The sequence below is a fragment of the Mixophyes fleayi genome, chromosome 1, assembly GCF_038048845.1.
Source record: "Mixophyes fleayi isolate aMixFle1 chromosome 1, aMixFle1.hap1, whole genome shotgun sequence".
NCBI lineage: Eukaryota > Metazoa > Chordata > Amphibia > Anura > Limnodynastidae > Mixophyes > Mixophyes fleayi.
In genome coordinates, this window is record NC_134402.1 from 306,308,468 (window position 1) to 306,326,041 (window position 17,574).

General features: G+C 42.2%; 1 protein-coding gene across 3 annotated transcripts in view; it reads right to left on the minus strand.

Moving 5' to 3' along the window:
• The window catches only part of REC8 (REC8 meiotic recombination protein), an 88,925-nt gene that overhangs the window by 2,603 nt on the left and 68,748 nt on the right, over positions 1-17,574 (minus strand). For all 3 annotated transcript variants that reach the window (XM_075211158.1, XM_075211159.1, XM_075211160.1), the window contains 5 exons: positions 3,299-3,454; positions 1,540-1,606; positions 1,249-1,355; positions 1,076-1,124; positions 674-740 (listed from right to left, as the gene is read on the minus strand). In XM_075211158.1, coding sequence (XP_075067259.1) covers positions 674-740; positions 1,076-1,124; positions 1,249-1,355; positions 1,540-1,606; positions 3,299-3,454 — 446 coding nt within the window. The remainder of the gene's footprint in view (positions 1-673; positions 741-1,075; positions 1,125-1,248; positions 1,356-1,539; positions 1,607-3,298; positions 3,455-17,574) is intronic.

Consider the following 17,574-nt stretch of genomic DNA (forward strand, 5'->3'; position numbering starts at 1 on the left):
AAAAAAAAAAATAACCAATGCCAGTCTGAGAAGTAACAGGGACGTTACAAGAATCTGATCCTCTGGCAAGAACACCTGGTATTGAACAGCAGCGTGGGGAAGACCATCTGCTGTGAGGTTGTGTTTCTTGTAGTTGATTGTAATGTCTGAGCAGTCTCCTGTACATGGGCCCTTAGCAAGATCAGTGATCCCACTTTGACCACATGATCATCCAGGTAGGGAATGATACACACTCTCCTGCATCAGCAGCCATAACTGTCATGAGTGAACGCCCTCACTGCTGTCCCTAGGCTGAAATGTAAAGCCTGAAATTGAAAATGACTGGACTAAAGGGAAATCTGAGAAGACCGTGTTGTCCCTCCCAGTATGGAGACAGGTACAGTACTTGCCTATGTATTGCAGCAATGCTGGCTGGTAGTGTAGTGCATTTTATGGCATATGAGTTCATACAGCTATATCATCAATGGAGAGAAAGTGGCTTCCTTGAACATTTTACCTATTATACTATTACGTTCACTTCGCTTTAAGAACTTGATTCAGGGTCTTACTGGCCTCCATCTGGGCAATGAAGGGCTATGTGCGGAGTGCACCAGTCAGTGAGGGACATTATTCTGGAGAATGAATAATGTTTGGAGTGACAGTACCTTTAGTTTATCTCACAGGTCTCTCTCACCTTCTCTCTTCAGGTGTAAACAAAATGGGCCGAGACCGCTCTTCTTCAGACACTTCCAGAGAGACTTCTAAAATGGAGAAGAAAGAGTCACTGAAGCACTTGGTTTGTATATCTGTATGATTACGCATATCAATTGTGACTTTGTTTAAGGCAACCTCAACCCACAATCCTTTCATACCCTACTTATAGTGCTGGGCAGCGGTCGCTACCTGAGCACTCCTGAGTCAGTAAAGGTATGTATTCTGCTAAACAGGATACAACAAAGTACAAAAATGTTCCCCCCCAGAGACGGAAAGAAGTAGGATAATGCCCCCTTCCCTCCAACACTCTTACATGTTAGACCACTCTGGACAAGTCCCCACAATTAGTAAAAAGTTATTACAATCAATAACAACAGCCTACCTGAGGACAACAGGAGACTGACGCCAGACCCTGTAGCTGCACGTACCACCTGAGAGAGAAAGACAGGACATTTTAGCTTGTCTACAGGTTTCTCCCACTACCTTACCGTTGGTCCCTTTCTTCTTGCACAACTTGCAGTTACTGTTCTGTCCCTTTATTTGTCCTTCACTCACCTCCAGCTCACTCATGGATTCCTCCTCTCTTTCCTGGATACGTTCCAGGGGCTCCAACAGAGCACACCTAGACCACAACGCTCTCAACTCTGGGGCCATAAATTGCTCTAAGACAGAGGTGAAAAAAGAAGTTTTACAATATAATTAACATATTAATATAATTAAGGGCATCTTAATGCAGAACTGTAGCACAACTATATAAAAATATACATATAACAACCATAAAAGACAAAAAATTAATCTAATAAAAGCTCAAAGCTAAGTGGATACCATGCTCGTTACTGTACTCACGATAAGTTGGAGACGTAAAGAGGGAGGCCGGAGTTCTAGTCTTCATGTGGGGAAGTGTCACAGGAACCTAAAGTATTGGAATTAAATGATTCACTGCACAATCTACATTCTTCTGAGTTAAAACAGTGGCTGCATTATATTACTTATGCAACCAGACCTGAATTACATTTTGTGCCACATTTACACTGTAATGTTTTAAAAATGAATACATCTAAATAATGTATCCCCCTCACCCCGGATCGCCTTCATACGATATGGCCAAGTCAGTCTAAATTCTGCTGGCGTCAATGTGGTCAGATAGCAGATGTTTATCATGTCTTTTGGACTTGCCCGGTGATCCAGACGTTCTGGGGCGAGGTATCCGCTTTGATTTCGGAGGTCCTGCGAGTCTCTGTCTCTCTTGACCCGAAGGTAGCCCTCCTACATCAGCCTGTGATTCCTAGCTATAAGCGCTATGTATTAGGACACATACTAATAGCCGCTAGAACAGCAATAGCTCAGAACTGGAAGTCCCCTGCTCCCCCCAGCATCACTAAGGTCGTGTCTAAGATCCAGTATAGTTTTGAAATGGAAACAACGGATGTGCCCTATACGTCATCCGCCTCCAATCCAATTTTCAAATGGTTTAGCTGGCACGAATATGTTACAGAGGGCTCCGGTAGAGCACGAGTAGCTTCAAATACTTCACCCCCTCCCTCCCCAGCAGCCCTCATAGAGGAACCCCAGCCTAACGAATAGGGTCTGCCTGTGTGTTATCTGAGCTACCTAGGTATTAATATCTCCCCATCTGGTGTACCATGAGAAAGACCAATGTGTATATTTTATTTCTGTTTCTCAAAAGTAACGTGCACGCTATCGCTGTTTCAATTGAGTGACCCCCCCTAATTTTTTTTTTCTATTACCCTTTTGTTTGTTCCCCCAACTGTGCTTGTTACCCTTTCTTTTTTCTGTACCCCATTTAACTTTGAAAAAAATTCAATAAAAATTTATTGAAGTATAAATAATGTATCCCATCAGTCCATGATCAGTATATGTTGATAGATATATCACAAACCATAAATATAGTGTGTGATGTGAGCAGGTGGTCCTGCCATGGGCCTATGTAGTCTCTCCACTATGCCTATATGCATACTAGCCAACTCTCCTGGAATGTCCTGTAGACTCCCGAATTCTGAGTAGGTCTCCCGGACTCCCAAGAGATCTTGCAATTCTCCCGCATCTGCTCACTTTCTAGTGAAGTGGGCAGATTTTGAGCCTCCATGATGCGATTCTCCGGGAAGCATCGAATCGCCAAGCACCCCCCAAGACTCCCGGAAGCCAAACTGGAAAGGTTGGCAACTATGCCTATATGTACACTAAAAGTGTGAAGTATACGGTATGTTTAGTATATATGTGTATATGCAAGTTGTAGAGTGTTTCTGTCTATGTGATCTTAGGTGGTTTTCATCAGTTCAGTACTGATTTGTTTGCCTTTGTATATAGCAGTCATTCACAACCATTATGATGTGGTGAAACATCTGTCAACACACCTGCCATGTGATAACATTTTGTGACACATGCTAATAAATAAATGCAGTAAACAAATTATGAACTATGAAAAAGTGTGTTTACAAATCCAACAATTCCATTTTCTACATAACCCCCAAATCTTTGTGACACCTCCAGTCTGGTGCTAAAAGCAAAATGTTTTGTTGGATTTATTTAATCTGTTAATTATTTTTTAGTCTTGCCTTGATGGCTGTCTTGTGTAATCACGTACCACTGCCTGTGTATATATATGTGGATCCTTTGTTTGCTCTTGCATCATTTTGCTTTCAATCTGTGTAATGCTGTCAATTAAAAGACTGGTTCTTCGCACAGAACGCCTGCTAGCAGGGCGAGCTTCAGCCTCAATAGGCGACTCCACCAGCACCAACTATTCAGAATAGAAAAAAATATATATAGTGGAAATGTTACCAGTATGTATGGAAAGAGATGATTTAAAAGGTTACTTGTGTGTTCATAAGTTTATACCCTGGTATAACAGATGTATAGAAGTACTGTCTATTCTTCTACAAAGTACTAATGACTATGATCTGAACTGAAGAGACAGAGAAAGGAGAGGACAGGAAGAGATAACAGACACTATTTACTAAAGTCCAATTATTGTTTAATATGCTGGTCAAACAAATTAATTGTATTTAGATATGATACACCTACACTTTTTTTTTCATGTTAGAAAGAACTCTAATTGCCATAATAGTCCTATCTGCTTGTGGTACTCCATGTTGTTTTGTATATGGTAGCATGATATATTCTAATTTATATCGGAAATGTTAAATCATACTGATCTTATATCATACTATTTCTTCAAAATGTCCTGCTAAAGTCTTGTAGAAATAGCTATTAAATATATAATATATAAATAACAAAAAAATAATTAGATAATTATGTAATAAACAATAACTTTCCACCTCAAAATTCAATGGTATTTGTGCAGAAGAGAAAGAAAGAACTGTATAAATAAATATATTATGCACAACATTTAAACACTGCTACTGTTTACACATGACAATAATGTAAGAAAGGTAATTAATGCATTATGCATAAAGCAATGAAGCATACAAAGGAAATAATGGCAAAACAGACTGAGAAAGATTTCCTATAATGCTAAAAGAAAATAATCTTCAACACACAAGAAAAACACCAACCCTAGCAACAGTTATTAACAGAAACACACCTCATTGAAATAACAAGTAAAATACACATCACAATATTAGATCTGATATAAACAACCATAGAATTAGGAATTATTATTATTATTACCATTTGTTTATATAGCGCCACTAATTCCGCAGCACTGTACAGAGAACTCACATCGGTCCCTGCCACATTGGAGCTTACAGTCTAAATTCCCTAACACACACACAGACCGAGACAGACAGACTAGGGTCAATTTGTTAGCAGTCAATTAACCTACCAGTATGTTTTTGGAGTGTGGGAGGAAACCGGACCACCCGGAGGAAAACACAGGGAGAACACACAAACTCCACACAGATAAGGTCATGGTCGGGAATTGAACTCATGAACCCAGTGCTGTGAGACAGAAGTGCTAACCACTTAGCCACCGTGCTGCCCACACTTCAATCTTGTAATCAAGTACTCATCCCTGCCCATACTTCAACCTTGAACCCCACGTCATATTACATAGGAATATCATGGGCAGCTTTTTGCATCCACAAAAATCAACACTAGCGATGGTACATTTTAAAATTGTATTTATTCTACCTCCCCCACTGACAAAGATTATATCAAAAGTGAACTATAGCTTTGAAATGGAAACTTTAGAGGTACCCTATTCTACAACAGCTGCCTCTCCACTAGTGAAATGGGACAGTTGGTAGGTCTATATAACTGAGGGTCCTCGGGATTCCCAACAGATTGTTAATGCCGACTGCTTGTGAGTATAAGTGTATTGGCAGAATGTCCTAATTTCATATATACTAGTCTAGGAGGGTTGATGTTTTTTTTAACGTGTGACTGCTAGTTTCTAGACATATAGTATCTCAGTACTTTCAGGTGTGAGATTGTTTTTTATGATCTACTGTTGTGTTCCTTACCCACTATGTACCCATCCTTCCCTTCTCCCCAACATAACATCTTTCCCTTACCCTCCTTTTTATTGTACCCTTATTGCAACCCTTGCAAAACTTAATAAAAAATATTTTAGTTAAAAAAACAAAACAAACTGAATGATACATTGAACTTTAAAAAAATAAAATAATTTATTCTACTAGTAATAGTAGGTAACTAAAAACTTTGTCCTTACTAATCCTTGTACAATATTAAGAAAGAAAATAGGATTATACTCAGTGTAAATTCCCTTTCTCTTAGTCCATTGGGGGACACTGCGACACATTGCGGGTAGAGTAGTTGGTCCTGGAGTCAAAGCACTTTAAACATTAAACTTGTTAAATGTAGCTCCAGCCCTACTGTGCCCCTCTTATAGGGCTATTCAGGTTTGTTTTTTTGAACAAAGCCCAAAAAGAGGGCCTAAATAGGTCAACCGTGAAAACCAACAGCCATCTTTCATACAAAACAGAGCAAACATGGGCGCGCAGTGTCCCCCAATGGACTAAGAGAAAGGGATTTTACGGTGAGCACAAAAATCCCATTTCCTCTGTTGCCCTATTGGGGGATACTCCATCACATTGGGGACATTCCAAATCTGCCCCTAAGGGGGAAATTGCTCTTAAATGGCTGCTCATATAAACCTTGCGGCCAAAGTTAGCATTCTGAGATGCAAAGCCCTGCAATCTGTAGAATTTCAGAAAAGTGTGGATAGATGACTACGTAGCAGTCCGGCACAAATGTTCGGCCAAAGTCCTGTCCTCTGCGCCCATGAAGCACCAACAGCCTTGGTCGAATGAGCCGTCAAGCTCCCTGGTACCACCCTAGCCGACTGAGCATAGGCTAATCTGATAGTAGAAGTGATCCATCTAGCCACTTGTGCACATCATGCAGCACACACAGAGCAGTAGTTCTGCGAACTGTTGCAGTACAGTCCACATACAAACAAAGAGCCCAGAAGCAACAAGGACACATCTGAAGACCGTGAACGCAGAGAGAAGCTTGGCACCACTATCTTCTGGTTAAAATTAAAATGGAAGACAACTTTTGGGTCAAATGAAGGCTTGGTGCGAAGCACTGCCCGGTCTGAATGAAACAGTCAGTAAGAAAACCACCTTCCGGTTGAGATACCTTGGATCCACCGATTCCAAAGGGTCAAATGGTTCCTTAACCAGAGCCCTATGTACCAAATTAAGGTCTCATCATGGCTCAACTGGGTGTACAAAAGGGGGTTGAATATGAAGAACCCTCAGCAGTAAGGTCTGAACCTCCATTATACCGGCTAAATTGCACTGGAAGAAGACTGACAGTGCTGAAACCTGCAGCTTCAAGGAGGATAAGCGCATGCCTTTGTCAAGACCTGCCTGAAGTAAAGAGAGCAACCTGGACAGATTGAATTGAGAAGTGTGGAAATGTAGCCCCTCGCACCAGAGAACATATGTCTTCCAAACCAGTTAGTAATATGAGGCAGAAGAATGTTTCCTGGCCTTAATCATGGTCTGCACCACCGAGGGAGTGAAACTGCGAGCCTGAATGATAGGGGTCTCAGTAACCACACCTTCGAAGCTAGCCAACCTAACGAGTGGCATCGAACAGGCCCTTGCACAAAAAGGTCAGAACGAAGAGGTAGCCAAAAGGTAGAACCTACAGCTATCCTGAGAAGGTAATAGTATTACGCTCACCGCCTGGTCCTTCAATGTCTTGAGCATCTGCGGAAGCAAGTGGAGCGGAGTAAAGAGATATACCAGATTAAACTTCCAATGAACCATCATGGTATTCACGAATGCTGCGCTGGGATCTCTGAATTTCGCACAGAACAGAGAGACTGGGTGCCATGAGATCTATATCTGGTACCCCCCAACGCTGGACCAGGAGGTCGAACATGTCCCTGTGCAGGGACCATTCTCCTGGATGGACCCTGTTGCAACTGAGATAATCTGGTTCCCAGTTTCCCACCTTTGGGATGAAAATGACCGATATCACTGGAACATGCTATTCTGCCCAAGACAAAATCTTGGATGTCTCCTTCAGGGCCATGGCACTGCGGATGTCTCCCTGATAGTTCAGGTGTAGGCCACTGCTGTCCCATTGTCCAACTGGACTTTCAGCAGCTTGGCTGCCAGAAATCTCTGTGCCTGCACAAGCACTCTGTGCACAGCCTGAATTTCCAGCATGTTTTTATGGAGAACCGCCTCCTGGGGGTCCCAGAGTACCTGGAAATCAAAGGGTGCCAATGACCCCTCCCCACCCTGACAAGATGGCATCCATGGTCACTAGCATCCACTCCCATGTCTGGATGGAGCAACTCCTGTTTGGATGAGACCAGTTTAGCCACCATGTGAAGGACTGGCGCACCCTTGCAGACAACTTGATGATTTGTTTGTCCAGATGAAAGGGACATTTGACTACTTTCTCAGAAGTTCCCTCTGGAACATCCACAAGTGAAATTGTGCAAATGGCAGTGCCTCAAAAACTGAGACCATGGTGCCCATTAACTTCATGCAGCGAAGGAGGGAGATTTCCCGTCTTGCCAAGAGGTCCCAAGTCTTGGACCGAACACTCGCTTGTGCCTGGTGTTGAGACCTAAAAAGCGTATTCTATGAGCTGGCGTCAAAGAGGACTCTGGCATGTTGATGATCCAACCATTTGCTTCCAGGAAGGACGATGTGAAATGCAGCAGGAAGATCAGGACTTGGTAAGATGGTGCCTTCAACAGTAAGTCGTCCAGGTAAGGAACAACTGTTAAGCCCCGGGAGCAGAGAAGGCCACCATCACCCTGGTGAAAACCCTTATGGTGGTAGCCATGCCAAAGGGTAACACCCTGAACTGGTAGTGTGCATTCTGTACAGCAAAGCGGAAGAAGCACTGATGCCCCTGCCAAATGGGAACATGGAGGTAAGCATCCTTTATGTCCAGAGAAGCAAGGAACTCTCCTGCCTGTGATGACAAACCGCAGTGACTCCATCCTGAAGCCCAGGACTCACACCTGTTTGAAGATTTTTAAGTTTAGGATGGGCCTGAAGGATCCATCTGGCTTTCAAAAAATAGAAAAAATTGTTGGAGTTTCACCCCTAACCCCTTTCCAGCAGAGAAACTGGAATGAGTACTCCAGAATTCTGTTCTGGATTGCTCTTGGAGTGCTCTGCGCAAGAGACCGCAGGCTAGAAGGCCTGTGGTAAAGAATCGGCAGTGTGGAAAGCAGTGCAAATCAATAATATATCCCAGAATGACAATCCCTTGAATCCAGGCATTGGGGGATGAGTCCAACCATTTTTCCTGAAACCGCATGAGACAGGCTCCCACCACATTCCCATGGCTGGGAGTCACGTCATGCGGAGATCGACTCTGTCTACCTAGGGTTCCCTCATTTGACAGGCCAGCGGCCCCGACGGAACCCTCCTATAGTGGGAGTGGACTGTCCTCTTGCAGTAGCTCCCCAGGATCTGCTGAAGGGGTAAAAGTACTGAAACCCGAAATGTTTCATTTTGGCCTGGGAACTGGCAAAAGGGGACTTTTTCCCACCTGAGGCCTCCTGGATAAGCTGGTCTAAACAGAATCCAAAGAGGGACACTCCATCAAAGGTTGACTCCTCTAAGGTCCGTTTGGAATCCGTGGACCGAGAACAAAGCCATAAGTAGCTCCTTGCTGCTATAATAAGCACTGGTAGCTTGGATGTAACAGAGATGGTGTTCAAGGATGCCTGTCCCATAAATTCACACGCTTCTTTGAAATGATCTGTCAATACCAGTAACTCAGTGTGCCACGTAGACTCTTCTCTAACTGTTCGGCCAAGGTCTGAATTGCCTTCTTCAACAAGGCTGTAGCATGCCGGTCTGAAAATGCTACCAGACGCTTCTTAAGCTCAGTGGAGCAAGAAGTCGCATTTCTTGTCTGTTTTGTCCTTAAGCGAGACCCCACCCTGCACCGATATAGTACTGGTTCATATGACCTCATATAGCAAACACCCCAAAGTAACGGCAGCTGGGAGCGTGTTTGTGATATATATATATATATATATATATATATATATATATATATATCAGTGGATACAGATGTTATATATTATATTCACAAATGGCTAGTCACTCTATATGTACAGTACTGTGCAAGAATTTTAGGTAGGTGCGGAAAAAATGCTGCAAAGTAAGAATTCTTTAAAAAAAATAAGTTAGTTGTTTATTTTTAGCATTTAACAAGATGCAAAGTGAATGAACAGAAGAGAAATCTAAATCAAATCAATATTTGGTGTGACCACCCTTTGCCTTCAAAACAGCATCAATTCTTCTAGGTACACTTGCACAAAGTCAGGGATTTTGTAGGATTATAGTCAGGTGTATGATTAACCAATCATACCAAACAGGTGATAGTGATAATGATCATTTTCATATGTATGTAGAAACACAGACATTGACTGAAACAGAAACAGTTGTGTAGGCTTAAAACTGGATGAGGAACAGCCAAACTATGCTACAATGATGAGGTTGTGGAAGACCGTTTCATGGCAAGACTGAGCACAGCAACAAGACACATGGTAGTTATATTGCATCAGCAAGGTCTCTCGCAGGCAAAGATTTCAAGGCAGATTGGGGTTTCAAGATGTGCTGTTCAAGGTCTTTTGAAGAAGCACAAAGAAACAGGCAACGTTGACTACCATAGATGCATATGATGAAAGACACATCATGCTTACTTCCTTTCGAAATTGAAAGATGTCAAGCAGTGCCATCAGCTCAGAACTGGGAAAAAACAGTGGTACCCAGGTACACCCATCTATTGTTCGGAGAAGTCTGACCAGAAGTGGTCTTCATGGAAGAATTGCGGCCAAAAAGCCATACCTTTGAAAAATGGCAGCAGGTGCTCTGGTTTGATGAGTCAAAATTTGACATATCTGGTTGTAACAGAAGGCAGTTTGTTTTCCCGAAGGGCTGGAGAGCGGTACAATAATGAGTGTCTGCAGGCAACAGTGAAGCATGGTGGAGGTTCCTTGCAAGTTTAGGGCTTCATTTCAGCAAATGGAGTTTTGGATTTGGTCAGGATTAATTGTGCCCTTAATGCTGACAAATGCAGACAGGTACTTATCCATTATGCAATACTATCAGGGAGGAGTCTGATTGGCTCCAACGACTGCGAACATACAACAAATGTCATTAACAACTATCTTCAGCATAAAAAAGAACAAGTCCTAGAAGTGATGATATGGGCTCCACAGAGCCCTGATCTCCACATCGAATCTGTCTGGGATTACATGAAGAGACAGAAGGATTTGAGCAAGCCTCAATCCACAGAAAATCTGTGGTTAGTTCTCCAAGATGTTTGGAACAACCTCCCTGCCAAGTTCCTTCAAGAAATGCGTGCAAGTGTACCTAGAAGATGTGATGCTGTTTTAAAGGCAAAGGTTGTTTACACCAAATATTGATTTGATTTATATTTCTCTTCTGTTCATTCACGTTGTATTTTGTTAATTGATAAAAATAAACTATTAAATCTTCCATTTTTGAAATAATTGTTACTTTGCAGCATTTTTTACACAACTGCCTAAAACTTTTGCACAGTATTGTATATACATGTACCACGCTGTACTGTATTCCCCTTGCAGCTCTACTGCTGCCTGCTTCCTTTCACCTGAATTGCTTGTGAATGCTACAGCCGAGCAGTGGATCAGATTACCCCAGGCAGAGAAGCGTTGCATTGTCCTGCACCCGGAAGCAGCTTCAGCAGGCTATCTCTCCCCTGGCACTGACCTGGCGTGGGACGTGCATCTTGTGGATACCACTTCTCCACTATTCCTGTGCTGGTGGAGCTCACCCTCCTAGACGACCGCGTTCATCGCGACATACCTGCAGGACTCTCGGGCAAGTCAGAAGTCCATGCTTCATCTCAGCCTAACTCACAGTCACCGGCCTGATTCACAGCCACTGCCCACAGGCCTAATTTACAGCCACAGGCCTGAACCACAGTCACAGGCCTTATTCCCAGCCACAGCCACTACCCCTAGGCCTCAACCTCAGCCCCTTGGCCTCCCTAGGTCCCCTGGTCTGTACCTCATACCCCAGGAACACCTTAGTAGGCCACCCCTAGCCTAATGCCCATAGTGAGTGTGTTTTATTGTATCGCCTAGTGTTTATATGCTGTATCATAACTGCATACTGTATCCTCTCCCTCTATCTCTGATTGTCCTCTTGGTTATATCGTCGCGTATCTCTTGTTGCGGACTGTGTATGCCAGATAGTTGTCAGGGTTTGGTGCATGAGCGAGTTTAGAAACGTAAAAGCAGTTAGGATAGCGACAGCCTAGGTAGGGAGTCTGTGCTCTGTTTACAGGCATCGGTCAGCAGACAAGGACACTAATACCCCAGGCAGTGAGAACCCCCTGGAGTAGCAGGGACTGAGAGAGTCGCCGTAGTGGACCAGCTTACGTGAGTATAGTCTGGCAAGGGCTGTTCCCCATGGTGCACCTTCTTGTGGAACTGTCCTGCCCACCTTTCACCCCACCCCTTTACAGCAAAATGAGTGCCCGGCATACGAGACAAGGTGCTCTCTCCCCTGTTGCGATCAGGTACTCGAACATTCCCCTCCCTCTTCCGTGCAGATGCCGTCAAGAAGGGAGACTCTCCCAAGGGCAACCAGAGGCCATCGTGGTGTGTAGTGTAAGCATGAGTCCCTTTCCTGTCCCAGGCCCCTATCAATAAACCCACCTTACACTCCACACCCTGTAGCCTTTCCTAAACATTGGTAGCAAACTAACCTCAGCAGGCTGTCACCGTCTCACCGACTCCTGGTTCATACCTGACGCTCATCCTCTTGATACCTACATGGGACGGTAACAACTGGTTCACGTATTTTCCACTTAGGACTGGATGACCGTAGCAACACCTGTCATCCACCGCTGATATTGTGCCTGTTTTTCTCTAAATATTTTTTTCTCCCTCTCCTTTTCTTTCTTTACTTTTCTGAGTACAGCCAGATAGCACAGTTACAATAGTTGTTTATACTGCAGTTGTTTATTCTTTTTGCTGCGCTGATCAACAGATATTACAACTGTTTCTGAAATTTTCCATAATCTTTCTATTTTTTCATAAGGTGTTTGTGTTCACACAAGGATTAGGACTCTCCTCATTTCCAGAGTTAATAAGTGAATTCCCAAACTCTATTATTGAGGGTGTTCTTCCAACCTACATCAACATTCAACCTGAAAGACTAGAGTTGGAACTAATAAAAAGAAAAAGCACTCCGGTCCACTAATTTGTTACTTTATCATATCAAAAATCACAATTCAACAAATCTTATCTCACCCATTGGCAAAAAGCCTTTATTTCAGTGATACTGTGTTGGCGAAATATTAAAAGTAATAGAGAGATGTGAATAAAGAAAGAAATTGGTGCATAATAAAAAACACAGACCGTTCTATAGAAGCCCAATCACTGTTGGATGGAGGAAACAACAATATATACATACAACAGATTCGATCAGGCCTGTCCAACCTGCGGCCCTCCAGATGTTGTGAAACTACAAGTCCCAGCATGCCCTTCCAGCGATCAACTGGTTGTCTACTAGCAAAGCATGCTGGGGCTTGTAGTTTCACAACACCTGGAGGGCCGCAGGTTGGACAGGCCTGGATTAGATGGAGAGGTCTTTATCTATAATAGTATAAATTTCATTCTAATAAAGAGCTAATTGAATTTATTATTGTGTACAAATTTGCCATTGCTCCCAAAAATTCTTAGGGGTATATTTACTAAACTGTGGGTTTTAAAAAGTGTAGATGTTGCCTATAGCAACCAACCAGATTCAGTTATTTATTTAGTACATTCTGCAAAATAACAGCTAGAATCTGCTATAGGCAACATCTCCACTTTTTCAAATCCAGTTTAGTAAATATTCCCCTTAGAGTTAAGTATAACTGTTATGTAGATTTTGAAATAAAAATATTTTTATCTTGATTTCTCTGTGTATATTTGTCCTAACTAATAAGGAATAAATATTTATTGGACATAATGTCTTATCTCTTATAACACAGCAAACTTAAATTCTTCTACTATTACTTTAACAACAGACATTGATGGAGGTTAACTTGTTAAATTATTCATGCATGATTTCTGCCATATATCAAGTTGCCAAGTCCTATGATTATATTATCATACCTCTTAAAATTCTAAAAATTAGTCATAAGAATAGGAAAGTACCGTGAGTCCATTGGTACAAAATATTAGGAATCACAATCTATAATTCATACCAGATGGGAATAAGATATAAATTATACATTTAAGTTTGCTAAAAGTTCACAGAGAAGGCTCAGTCAGAGCCGTAACTTAGAATTCTAGCGCCTGGGTTGAGAAAGACAAATGCCGCCCCCTAGCCCTCAATTTTAACCAAATTAATCTAAAATATTCCTAAACTGCACCCCCCTTCAGCGCTGTGCCCTGGGTGGTCGCCCCTATCGCACAGCCCTAGTTACGGCCCTGGGCTCAGTCATATATACTTAGAATCTTTAATATACCATCCTCTACTTGGTATCTAGATAACAAGTTTGGGGAACCAACCTGCTGATAACCGCATGGATAAATTCTGTATCAAGCCTATGTCTAAGTGCACAGCTAGCAGATCTGAACAGGCCAAAATCGTCAAAAGCAAAACCGGTGCAAACAATAGTGCTTCCCTTCCTGTCTCTCCTCTCTTCATGCGGGAATGGGACCATAACTCTCCTTCACTAGCCACGGCAGCCCTGGGGCCATATACAGCCCAGAATATACCTAGCATCCTGCTCCCTCTTATTGATCAAAAATTTGGTGCTATGAAATCCACTCTAGATGCAGCTATGCCTAAAATTTCAGATAACATAACTAGAATTAACACGCTGGAACAGCATACTAGCAATGCTGAAGATAATATTCTAACATTGCAGAATGGGTCTGAACAACACTCCCGTCAATTGTTTCAGTTACAAGAAAAACTGGATGATCTGGAAAACCGCAACGCTAGAAATATCCTGCGGTTCATTGGTATTCTGGAATCTGTAAAAGGCCCTAATTTATTTTCTTACCTTGGCCTTATTGTCACTCTAAATCTCCATGACGAAACTGACACTCCACACATAGAGAAAGCCCACCGCTTGGGAACGCTCAATAAAATAAGACCGCTGATTGATAGAACTACATATAAACCCATGGTCAATGCACAAGATTCCTCTATTTACCCATGCATTCGCCCTCACCGCTTAGATTTTTTTCAGTACCAACATTACATTAGCACTGTTTTATGTAAATTCTCCCCAAATGACTGGTATAACTCACTAGGTGCTACGCTTTCACTGGCCTGTCCCAACACACCACGCCATATTGCAACACTGTTCTCTGCTACACAATCAATTTGACTTTGATAACTCCAAAATTGACCTCTCCCAGTGTCGAGATTGTTTTCCTAATCTAACACTTGGGGGTATATTTACTAGACTGCAGGTTTGAAAAAGTGGAGATGCTGCCTATAGCAACCAATAAGATTTTAGCTGTCATTTTGTAAAATGCACTAAAGAAATGCTAACTAGAATCGGATTTGTAGCTATAGGCAACATCTCCACTTCTTCAAGAGAAGAGGAGGCTCTAAAGTGGTAGGAGGTTAAACTTATGTGATATTTACACTTTTGTACAATGTGCTTTTAAGATTTTTCCACCTCTCTGAAAACCTATACACATGTCATAAATGGGGACCAATTACCGCACAGATGCCTCCATGTTCATCCATCTTCATCACCTATATTGGGGGTAAAAACCAGAAGCAAGTCATGTCCATAGATCTTGTCCATAGATCCAGAAGAAATAATCTCCTCCATCCAAATCAAGTTTGCTTACCTCCATGTTCTCATCTATCCACTCCATCACGTTCCTTCGATTTGTAGTTCTAACAAAGCACTTTCAGTTTGTGGTGCTTTCCTTCAGCATGGTGACGGCTTCAAGGATGTTATGTGGGAGATGGTGCTGGTCATAGCCCGGGCTCCAAATACCGGAAATCATGGCGATCCCTTACATGGATGACCTTTAAATCAGGGTTCTGTCAACAGAGGAGATTCCTGCCAGACAATAGGTAGCCATCACCTAGTTGGTTAATCAACCGCTCAAAATCTTCTCTGATTTCTGTACAGGGGATTACCTTAATGGATCTTCAATTAGGTACAGCCCAGGGTAGAGTCTTCGTTCCTCATAAAAAAATTCATGGTCTCCAAGATCAGCACTTTAAGATGGCATAGCATGGTAGTTGTGACCATAGAGGCTTTACCATTGCCCAGTGATCTACAGTTAGACATTCGCTGTGGGTACCTGATACTCCTTTTACCCTCTTTATCAGCCCTTCTGTCTCAAAGCCTGTGATCATCTCTCTCTTGGTGGAAGTCGGAAAAGTCTTTTTCCGTAGGATGTTCATTTCTGGTGTGTGGTGGCAAAGGTATATATCAATTACCATGGAAGCAGAAATGTCCATTGATGCAATATCAATTATTTTGCGATCATCACAATTACCCTCAGTATGGGAAAAGTCATGGAGGATGGAAAATCCGACCTCCAGTGACTGAAGTCTGCAAAGATGAGCGCTGTGGGGTTCTTCCTAACTCGTACATTAAAGGTAGTATTACAGAAATCGATAACTTTGTTCCAAAACTTATTAGTTTTCCTGCAATCCCAGAGGATGTGTGTTTTATAAATAGCTTGTTGTGTTTTATATTTTGGGCACATTCCTCTTTCATTCTCTACCATGTGTTTGTGTTGCAATTGGGAAATATAAGCTATATTGATTATCTTAATGTGAATCTTCTGTAACATAGCAGAAATTAGGATTTGTAATATGGACTCAAAGTGAGTTACCAGAGAGTCAGATTCATTAAAATCTGAGATATTCCCATGCCGCGTCCCCTCCGTTTTTGCCCAAATAGCCTGTATGTTAGTTCTTGTGAGAACAGCAAAAAGGTAGCGAATCTTGCATGCAGTATTTTTTATAAAGTTGATAAGGGACTCCAGGGGCGGGCTGGCCCGGGGGGCAGGGGGGCATCCAATGACACGGGGTGTGGCCGCGTCAGCATCCCATGACACGGGATGCGGCCGCGTCAGAACACAGGCGGCCGCATCACATGACACGCGTTGCGGCCACGTGTTATGTGATGCGGCCGCCTGGGCGCCCCCCCGTGCTGAACTCTGCCAGCCCGTGCCTGAGGGACTCCATAACATCGGAGGGTTGCAAAACTGTGCATCTAAAACCAGTGAGGAAATATAATGATGTAGTTGTAAATACATAAAAAATTGGGAATGTCGGCTTTGTCTTTTAATTGTTGAAAGGAAAAGAGATTGCCCCCAGGATCAAAAACATCTTTTATAGCAGCAATACCCTTATTTTTCCAAGCCAAGAATGTGGCCTTCTCCAGGCTAGGAGCAGATGCTCGATTACCCCAGAACGGAAAAAATCAAGTACATAATTTGTGCCGATTAAATTTTTTGTTAATAGATACCCAGGTACTATAAGTATCTCAAAATCGAATATGATGAAGAAATTGTTTAGGGATATGGGATATGGGTAGATAGCATAATGCAGAAGGAGCATACGGAAAAAAATTGTCTTATTTGTGAAACGTTCTTGGTTGTAGCAACTGAAAGTTGCTTGGAATCACTTCCGCCTGGCTCATGATCGCTCTAGTGTATCATAGATACAACATACAGGAAAGGATGATCGGAGGTAGGTATTATATTAAAACAGAATCAACTGATCATGGCAAAAGTAGAAGAATAATTATAATAATTATATATATTGTCATATATTGTCGCTAGCTTACATTGCTTACATTGCTCTGCCAGCTATATTTAAACACAGTAAACACTGTGCTGAATTGCAATTACGAGAGCAACCTCCGTTATACCACTACATGGACTGATCTATGTGTGGAAGTTTCGGAGGGAGTATAACATCAGCCTGAGAATGATGTGTATTCATTAGCACCTATATTAAGCACCGTACCCCAACATCAGTGTTTCAATATACTGACACTGTATTAGGACAGTAGCTCTTATTATTTATATCAATCCTGTTATATTATAACTAGGCAGAATAGTTTCCGTGTAAATCAGTTCCTTTGGGGATTTGTTTGGAAGTTTTGGAGACAATAAATCATTAAAGTATGATTTTTACCAAAGAACATAATATATTAAACCCATGACTACCAAATTCAATACATTGAATTAGTATCACCTCAGCGGTTTTCATTATTCAACTGCTAATGGATGGCTAGTGTGCAATGTAATCAAATAGGGAGGCCATATAATTATTTCAATCACTTCCCAGGTTGATAGTATCCAATCTGTAACGCCAATATCAACTTATAAGGATTATAATCCATTTATATATCCTTCTGACACATATAGCCGCATTTAACAAATTGTGCCAAGGATCCAATCTA